The sequence below is a fragment of the Adiantum capillus-veneris genome, chromosome 12 (assembly GCF_014529385.1).
Source record: "Adiantum capillus-veneris isolate H3 chromosome 12, ASM1452938v2, whole genome shotgun sequence".
Taxonomy (NCBI): Eukaryota; Viridiplantae; Streptophyta; class Polypodiopsida; order Polypodiales; family Pteridaceae; genus Adiantum; species Adiantum capillus-veneris.
Window position 1 is genome coordinate 72,724,313 of NC_140942.1, and position 10,402 is coordinate 72,734,714.

General features: G+C 43.5%; 1 protein-coding gene across 1 annotated transcript; it reads right to left on the reverse strand.

Annotated features, from left to right (window-relative positions):
* Positions 1-8,560: 8,560 nt before the first annotated feature.
* LOC147445943 (uncharacterized) lies at positions 8,561-10,143 on the reverse strand. Its single transcript, XM_086526136.1, has one exon. The coding sequence runs from the start codon at positions 9,564-9,566 to the stop codon at positions 8,964-8,966; it is 603 nt and encodes a 200-aa protein (XP_086382262.1). The 5' UTR covers positions 9,567-10,143; the 3' UTR covers positions 8,561-8,963.
* Between the last annotated feature and the right edge of the window lie 259 nt (positions 10,144-10,402).

Below are 10,402 nucleotides of genomic sequence, written 5' to 3' on the forward strand. Positions count from 1 at the left end.
ATATGAGGGAAGCCCGGACTTCCTTGAGACGCTTGTAGAGATCCTCTCCATTTACCTTAATTTCTTGTAGGGAGATGATATTGTCTACTGGATTATTCAAGACCCAAGCCCTAATTTTGCGAGATTTACCAGGATTTGTCAAAACCTTAACATTCCAGTTTAGGACTTTCATCTATGCGATCTTTTGTCCTTTTTAGCTTTTCCTGTTGGGGACTTGTTCGCTTTCTGAGTGGCTTGATCGTGGGCTCTTTTATTATCTTTTTGAATATCCATGGGTGCCGGGGGGTGGGGGGTGATGGGGGAACATTGTCCTTGTTGGAAATATTGGGTTGGGGAGAGCCCAAGTTGAGGTCTATGAGCATGTCAACATCCATTTTGTTAACTTGGGCTTCAAGCTCACAGTGTAGCGACTCTTCGCCATCCGACTATGACACTTCCAACTCTTGGAAGTCGGTATCATCAAAGCTCGGTAAGGGAGCCAGAATAGAGAACCTGCTCGGTTGCGATGTTTTCCCCTTATCATGCTGCTTGTCCCTACCCTTGTCATTGTTTTGTGCAACGGGTTTGCCTCTGTTGTGTGCTACCGCAGTGAAACAACTCGAATCCCCTTCTTTGCCCTGATCAGTTTTCTCCAAAGTTGCAACTTGAGGGGCACGAGGAAATTTGATAGGGCAATTTCTTACAAAATGAGATTTGGCCCCAAAATGGAAGTAGGTATTAGGTAGATGTTTGTATGATATATCTTGCTCAAACAGCTCTCCATCATCAGTTTAAATGTCAATGGACGTAAGAAGGTCTACAGAAATGTCCATTTCAATCAATACCCGAGGATGCCAAGTTGGGATATAGTTGGCCTTCTGTCTTCCCCTAGGAACTTTCCTAGTGGAGTACCTATTTCAACCAAGTGAGCATGATAATGCATCGAGAGATTGGGAAACTCCACCCATACTGGGTAGTTAACTCGGGGAGAGCGGTCAGGGTTGATGTGTTTATTCCAGCAAAAAAGACTCAGGGGAGAAGGCCAAATTACCAAGTCCATGACTGAGAACCGAAAATGCCATCTCTGCATTTTTTAATACAAACAGACAATGACCCTTGGGTAAAGCGTGTATCGTTTCTACTTCTGCAGCCAAAGTACCCCATTGAGATCTAATGCAATTTTTGAGGATGTCTATAGGCGGACGTGGACCTACTAGCAGACCATGCTTCTAAATCTTTATGTTTCTTTCTTATCTAAGAAGTAGGTAATGTAACATGAGACTTACCTCTGTTACTTGCTCCTTGGCTTTCTCCCCTCAAAAGGTCCTTGAGCAATAGATCCTGCTATATTGGTGGGGGCCTGGGATGTTAGCTTCATTATTTCTTTCTGCTGATCTTTTGAGATGGAATGTCGGCGAGGGGGCTCCATCTCCACCAGCAGTAATGGAATCTTTGAGTCGCTGGGCTAGCCCTTGAGGAAGCGCTTGAAGAACCTCTTGAAACAGGGAGGGTTTGAATTTAATTTCTATTCTGCTTCGGGCGTGTTAGGCAGTACTAAACTTTGATGGGGAAGATGATTTGATGGGTGCCACGCATTGGGGGATTGGGGGGCATTAACTTGCGGGGTGTTAGTCATGTTGAGGGGAAAGGGGCATAATCCCAAAGGTTACACCCTAGATTAATGCCTGAAACCTACTCTTTAAAACATCGCTAGGTTTGGGTTAGCACCCCATTTGGTAATGATGGTTTGCACAAGAGCTCTCACAATATGCATCAATATCACAATGGACTAGGATATTGACACATATAGTAGATATGATAGTGTTGCCATTAGTAACATTTTTGATAGCGATGCTTTTTACTGACATTGATACGATGTTCGGTGTAAAGTATGTCCCATGTAACTAATACATAGCTTGTAGCATTGCAAGTTAGAAGAGTACAAGGGTAGTGCCAAATCTTGTCTTTGTAGGATACTATCAAGGGAGTGTCATAATTTTGACAATAGGCCGTTGTGGGAACTAATCATCAAGCTTTATTACCCCTTCACTCCCAATTATACTCTTGGATGGAGGTTTTATTGGCATGCTTGGCCACCTTCTATGGTCCATTTGGATACAAAGGAAATCAAAAGACTTGGGAGGTTCTAAATTTTGCATATTCTCCTTCTTCAAGGCTCAATTGATTCCTATCTTAAGTAACATCAAGTGCTCCATTAAATATGCAGCCTCAAGTGAGTCCGAGCTCTTCACTTGCTCATGTACTTAAGCTCAATTCAGATCGATACTTTGGTTTATAAAATTGACTACTTTATACTCTAATTCTAAGAGAGTGCAAATGCTACATTATCTTTTGGAGCTCTCTAGAAACTTTATACTATGTTTAGATCTCGCGAGATAGGACATCGATTGCTCTACTGCAAAATGCTCCATTGTCTTTACATTGCTGTAAAGATTGAGATTACTAGACCCTGAAATCCACCTCACAACCTCCCACTATATAGGCAATGCTTCTAGTTTTTTGCCCTAGCGGATTCCCTTGTCCGCACTGCCTAGTCCGGCCCCTAGCCCAGTCCATGACTCTCTGGCCTTGCCCTTGTCCTGACATTACTCCCCCCTTAAGGAATATTTTTTTTCCTTGAAAACAAAAGTGGGGAAGAACACTAATGTTTTCCCAAGTGCCACCTTCTTCAGGTCGATTTTTCCACTTGATTAAAGCTTGTCGACGTACATGATGACGCGTACGTAAATCTTGATAGTCAAGAATTCGTTCAGGTTCATGTGGTAAAGTAGGAGGTTCAACAAAATCTACCAGAATCTATTGGCCAATGACATTGTCGTCCCCATGTAACCGCTTACGTAAACGGCTTACATGAAAAACCGGATGAATACGAAAATGTGTAGGTAGCGATAGTTTGTAGGCACGATCATCCACTCGCTTGAGTATTTTGAAAGTCCCACAATATCGTGGAGATAATTTAGGCGTAGGCCCAGTTTTCAGACTTTATGAATGCTCTAGCACACGTAAAAATACTTCCTCCCCTTCCTCAAAGGTAACTTGCTGTTTCTCATGAGCGTGCTTCTTATACCGATCTTGCGCTTGTCGGACGTTCTGACGAGCGAGTTTCAGCATAAGCATGTGGTCTTGGATAAAATCCTTAACCTGCTAGAGTTTTTCGGTTGCCAACCCCACCATAACCGGTGACCTAGGTTGAAAACCATACATGAGCATGAAAGGACTAAATCCAATCGTGACATGCTTAGCACTGTTGTAAGCAAATTCAAGAAGAGATAGATATTCTTCCCAGTCTGTTTATTTCTTGCTAATGTATGCGCGTAGCATATCCTCTAGCACTTGGTTAATTCGGTCAGTTTGACCATCCGTTTCTGGATGATCGGCTGTACTGAGGTTTAGTTGTGTACCCAATCGTTTAAACACAGCCCTGCAAAAATGACTGTTAAACTTGGGATCACAATCACTGACAATGTTACTTGGCAAGCCATACAACTTGTATAGGTTGTCCAAAAATAACTTGGCTAATTTTGGTGTCTTAATCGTTGATTTGGTTGAAATAAACTTACATAGTTTAGTCAAACGGTCTACGACCACCCACACTGAGTCATGACCTCGTACAGTGGTTGGTAAACCCACAATAAAATCCATAGAAATACTTTCCCATTTACCATTGGGAATCTCCAATGGATGTAGAGTCCTCCCGCTTTCAGGCGCTCTGCTTTGTTAACCTGACATTTTTGGTAATGCAAGACATAATCTTAAACAAAGCCAGGTAAACCTGGCCGATAAAACTGTCGTCGTACGAGAGCATAAGTCTTTTTAATACCCGGGTGCACTGCACTTGGATTGTCATGACATTCATAAAGAATTTGGCGCCGAATGTCTGTGTTCGTCGGTACACAAACTCTCTCCTTATGGAGTGGGCACCCATTGTTGATGGTAAAATTCTTCCATCCCTATAGTTCATCACTCGATAGAGGAGAACTGTGTGTGGAGGTTAACGATACACTACCATCATTGGAGTGAGAAGGATCCTTCATTTGTACATGGCTCTACACTTTGGAATATACGTTATCCTGCTCATATTTTCCCTTTATAGAATCCAAAAATTCACTACGAAGTTCCGTGAACAAGAGAGAATTGATCTCTGGCATATGACTAAGAGCGTTAGCCACCACATTGTATCGTCCTTTACGATACTACATCTTGGCGTCATAATCCTAAAGAATCTCAGCCCACATGGCTTTTCGACCCTTCAAATCGGTTTGTTGTGTAAACCATTTAATGCTTTCATGGCCAAACACAATCTCAACCTGAGCACCATACAAATAATGTCTCCATGTTTTCAAAGCAGACTCTATTGCATAGAGTTCGCGTTCATAAGCAAAGTAATTATGTTGTGTTGAATCAAGCTTCTTGCTTTCAAATGCAATTGGCCGCCCTTCTTGTAGCAGGACTGCTCCAATAGCATAGTCACTAGCATCCGTTTCCAAAATGAATGGTTTCAAAGGATCTACAATAGCTAGGATTGGACTTGTAGCTAATGCATCCTTGAGCGTATAAAAACTATGTTGTTGAGCGGGTCCCCACTGAAAAGCTTTGCCTTTGCCTTTCAGTTGGTCCGTCATGGGAACAACAATACTAGCATAGTTTTTAATGAACCTTGGATAAAAACTTGCAAATCCTTTAAAAATCTGTAACTCTTTCAGATTTTTAGGAGAAGGCCACTGCCAAATGGTATCCACTTTGGATTGATCCGTGTGTAGCCCAGTAGCCAAAATAACATGCCCAAGATAGTGAATTTCCTCCTTCAAAAAAACACACTTAGATTCCTTGGCATATAATTGATTTCTTCGTTATAATTCGAACACCTACCTCAGATGTTGTAAGTGTTCTTCTTCAGAAGCACTGTATACTAGAATGTCATCGAGAAAAACGATGACAAATTTGCCCAAGTACGGCTTCAAGACACTATCCATAAGTCTCATGAATGTTGCGGGCGCATTGGTTAACCCAAAAGGCATAACCAAAAAACTCGTAGTGTCCAAATCTTGTTCGGAATGCAGTTTTGGGTATATCAGCAAGTCAAATACGTACTTGGTGATAACATGACCGTAAGTCTATTTTCGTAAAAATACGAGCATGAGTGAGCTTGTCGAACAACTCATCCACGCGTGGCAATGGGTACTTGTTCTTAACAGTAACCGCATTTAAGCCACGGTAGTCTAGGCACATGCGCATACTACCGTCTTTTTTCTTCACTAATAGGATAGGATAAGCCCATGGTGAAGAACTGGGTTGGATAAACCCTCTGCTAAGATAGTCAACAAGCTGACGTTCCACCTCAGCAGCTTCAGAGTAACTCATGCGGTAGGGTGGTTTACTGATTGGTTAACTGCCTGCAACCACATCGATGCTATGTTGCACCAATCGTGTCGGCAGTAATCCTGATGGAAAATCATCAGGAAAAACATCGTGAAATTTCTTTAATAAATTTTTTAAATCACTAGCAACCTTTGCTTGTTGAGAAGTAGCCATTGGAGGAAGAGATGAGAGAGAAGCATGCGGCATTGAGGAATGTTCAACAGACTCAATGTTAGAGAGAAAATGAGACAATGAGTAACACAAGAAAACTTGATCTATTTCATTATCAGAAACGAGCTGCATAAGCTCAGCTGTACATATTAGTGGCGAAGAAGGCACATCCTTCTCTCCTAACAACAACACATGTGCGCCATGGAATTCAAACATCAAGCTGTTGTGCTCATAGCTATGCTTCAGTGATGGTCCTACGCTATGCAACCATTTCCTACCAAGGACCACGTCTGCCCTCTCCATGTTCATAACCTAAAAATCCAAGGATGTGGAGTAGCCTTGTACTTCCAACGGTACAGCTCGGACTTAAGTATCCCATATTTCGACATCATATCCATTCATCATTGCTACCTTGTAGCAATGGGAACTCGGAGTTTGAGGCAATTTGAGTTTTTTCACCAATCCATAATTAATGAAATTGTGAGTAGCATCGTCATCTACCAAGATGCGCACCTTATGCCCTTGCAGAGATCGGTGCATACGTACTAACTCATGTGGTCTGAAGGTCTGTTGCCACATGGAAGTTGTGAGACAGCATTCATGCACCACCTATGTGTGTTACTTTCACTATAGAGAATCGTGAGGAAGACTCAAGAGGCAGCAATTGCACCGTGTGCACTGCTTTCTCCTTGCCATGAGCAGCAGATTTTCCCTTGGGATAATCCTTTTTGCCATGATCGCTTCCCAAGCATTGAAAGCATAACTGTTCTTTTTTTGCTTTATCAAAGTCCTCAGGAGAGAGAAGACCACGGGACCCCTTGGATTTTTTAGCTGCTTTAGAATTGGCTACTATAAATTTCTTTTTATTGTGCCCATACTGTGTGCGTGTATTACCATGTGTATTAGCAGGCATGTGATTATAATTATGTGATTTCTTTTCATCTGGATCATCATGAATGTGTGCTTTCACTATGGCCCCCTCAAGTGTTTTAGGGTCTTGAGTCTTGACGTGCTTCTTAAGCTCTGGCGTCAAACTGCGGATAAACCCACGTACTTGCTGAAAGGTGTCTAGTCCTTCCAACTTGAGGATAACATCTCGGTATTGAGAGATATATTCAAGTAATGATGGGTGTTGGCGTATGGAACACGTGTACCAAGCCATCCAATTCCGATATGCCTCATTTGTAGGCAAGAATTCTTTGTGAAACATAGCCTCAAAGGCTGCCCAACTCTGAGGTATGATATTCTTCTCCTTGAGAGACATCCACCACTTGTAGTCCTTGCCGACCATAGTTAAGCTTGTTTGCAGTGCTCTGACTGGGTGCGGAGTACGCCGTAAGGCGTGAATTCCATCCCACTTGCTGAGAAAGATATTCACTGCATCCTTATTGCGATCTCAGTCTTCTCCCTTAAAATTCTGTGGTTTGGTGATTTTCAACAACTCATCCACCTCCTTTGCAGTGAGAGTGTGCAAAGAATTTGGAGATGGACCTTGTCCATGATCAGAAGGGCCTTGCCCCTGTGTAGCAGCGTGCTCATGCATGTGTGTGTCAACAGGGCCCTTGGCCTGCCTGTTGCGTAATTTGTATCAATAATGTAGATAATTTTGTGAAGTTTTCATTTAGAGATGCAAAATTTCCTTCCATTACTAATATGTGTGCCTGAAGTGCACGAAATTCTTGAATATCGAGCAGTTCATAAGCGTCGTCACCCACCGTAGCGTCGCGGGCACTCTCCGTGAGAGCATCCGGCCGCGAGCCATCATGGGCAGGATCAGGCGTATGATGCTCAAAATCAAAAGTCATGTTGATATCTGAATTCATGGCAACACCGTGCAATGGAAGGAATAGAAGGAAAAATACTTGGAGTCGAAAAATAATCCCGTAGCCGTATGATGCACCGCAACAGGTAATTAGCCATGCTAATTAGGTTAGTGGTCCAAGCTTTAAGCAACCGGTAAATTTGTTGGTAGTCCAAGTTTTAGTTAACCGATAAATTCACTCGTTCAAGGGTACCGAATAGATTTGTCGTAGTCGGCTTAAGGTTCCAAAGCAACTGTTGATGATGGACACTGAGGGGACAATCAGAATTTTTTGCACTTTGCGAATATTTGCAGCAGACGGACTGTCTGTTCAGCTCGCAGCTTGTCGGACTAGATGTGAGTGTGCTTGTACTCTCAAGTGAGGTCAACTGCATGTCGGTTGGGCATCGACTGCATGTCGGGTGGGCATGCCCCCTAATTCAAAAAATTTGTCCAATTTTTTGGACCTTAGGGCAACCCAGTGTGAAAAAAAACCCACTGTGTATAGCTATGGCGCTGCAGGCCGCCGTGGACTTAACGACGAGAGTCTTAGCACCCTGTGCGGTGCTCCACCGGGGTCGCCGAAGAATCGAGAATTGGCCACAGGGGCAGCGCGAGCCCATCGTGCTCAACAGCGCCAAAGATGGCGGAGGTCGAGCTTACTCCCTCCTCAGCACAAGCCTGCCTACACACACTGCTTGGGTTTGATTTTTTTTGTTGCTTAGCAGGCGGCCATGCCCGCCTCCAATCTCCTTCCCCCTCTAAACTTGCATATGCATGCTAAAAAAAGTAGAGGTCCACGACCCAACCCACTTGCCTAGAATAAACCTTGCTCTTGATACTAGTGTAAAGACTGAGGTGATTAGACCCTGGAATCTACCTCCCAACCTCCCACTATATAAGCAATGCTCCTAGCCTTTTGCCCTATCCCGATTCCCTTGTCCACACTGCCTAGTCCAGCCCCTAGCCCAATCCATGACTCCCTGGCCTTGCCCTTGTCCTAATAATTGCTCTCTATAAAGGCACATGAAATGTTATTAGCTCTTGGTTCATCTCTTTGGATCTGATTGGGTCAAAAGTTTATATGCACCTTTTGGTCTCGAGGGGTGCACCATGTAGTCATTTTAATGTATAATGTGAGTTCAGAAGGAGGGGTTTTAAAATACAAAAATTTTAAGCTACTTAACAAAGATACATTAAAATTAAGAGGTTTTTAATTCAATTTTGAAAGATTTTCAAAAATAAGGGGTCATTTTATTCATTCTGATATGTTATAAGAGAAAATTCTTTGATACTCGCGCGCGAACGCACGTTATATAGGGGAGTACTGAATGATAAACCCCCCCAAGCTTTTGGTGCATGAATTTTCGTACCTAGCTAGGTATGCCATATGCCTCCCTCAGAGAAGCTCATGATGTTATGTATTGTATGAAAAACATTCCTACATGAGAAAATTTGTAAATCTTCTTGTATATATGTGTGTGTCGCTTAGAAGCCATCTTTAACAAAGGAGCCCTCGAAGAATGGAGAGGTGCTTTTGGTGATGGAATCTGAGGGATACAATCTACCATGTGTCCATTAATCAATATGCTTCCCTCGAACAGCTGTGTATGCAGGTTGGGGGAAGCCATTCTTAGCACCAACATTGATCAGTCTCCCAATTGCGCCCAAGTTTGGTATGCATGCCGTGCTGCATTTTGTTATAAGCTGCTTTGGAGAAGGCTGGCGCGGCAGTTGCAGCTCGAGCTGTTGAGGATGTCGCCGTGTAAGAGCTGGCCTGAACAGCCTTGATGGCGATGAGGCTTTGCTTGGCGTCGTAAGCTGCCCTTGCACTGGAATCGCCGAGCACGGCATACGCCGCTTGCACCTCACAGAAGAGCTTGGTCCTCTCCTCTTTCTTCTCTGCAGGAGCACGATCCGGATGCAGCTCCATCGCCAGCCTGCGGTATCCCGCCTTGATCTGCTCCGCATTTGCTCCCGCAGGGACCTGCAGCACTTCATACAAGCTGCTGCATCGATCCCGCGTCCACATTGACACCGTACATGGCTTGCAGCTGCTCGTAGAACAGAAGTCTTTTCCTGGAGACATTGGCCTTAATCTACTGCTGTAATCCGAAGCTAATGGCGGAGCGCCATTATTGTCAATATGATTTCTGGATGAGGAGTTTAATGCAGGAGAGCAGGAATGTGCAGATGCGAAGCGGAAGACGCCGCGTGCCGAGGCAAAAGAAGTCATTAGTGTGAAGAGAGGATTAAGGAGCCAGATATAATGGAGACTGATTAGGGACGCGTTAAGCACAATTGCAGTGCGATTAAGGCAATGCAAACTTGATTAAGGAGGAGCTAGTCACACTTGCAGTGTACTTATGAAGGCAATGTGAGTGTAATTAATGACAAGTGCAGCGTAATCAAGAAAATGCAGGGGACTCGAGGCTGAATGGGGAAATGGTGGATGGAGGTGGGCGATGCAGATGGAGCCCTTGTATATATATTTGACATACTCCCAAACCATGGCGGCACACGGAAACCTGCATACATTGAACATTCCCATTGTCGTGTAGAAAGTCAAGTTTGTACCACCTTGAACTCTCTTTAGCAAAGCTGTAAAGAAATCCATAATCTCCTTGACAACACTCATTGTCGGGGACAAGGTCTCTCAGAGCTTTACAGCCAGCTTCGCTTGGACCTTCCGACCTTGTAAGGTACTTAGTACTCACTCTCTTAATGTCTTGAGTTTCATATAGCTTTACAATTAAGCTTAGCTGGCCCTGTACTCCACTCACATTATGAGAACATGGGTCTTGAGACGTGGGTTCCCCCCCCCCCAAAAAAAAAACACACAAACCCTCTTTTTTCTCTCTTTAATTAACTAGCTCCTCTTTGAGGTGCAACTTGCAAGTATGTTTCCACATATTAATTCTTATCTTGTGTGTACATGTGAGAGAATTCCTACCATTTCAATCAATACTAATCTTGAAGTGCTCCAGTTCATCTTCTCTTCTTAAAAGAATTTACACCACCCAATGTCCATTAGCCATATTGGGAGGGAAGTTTTCAAAAGCGGACACTGTC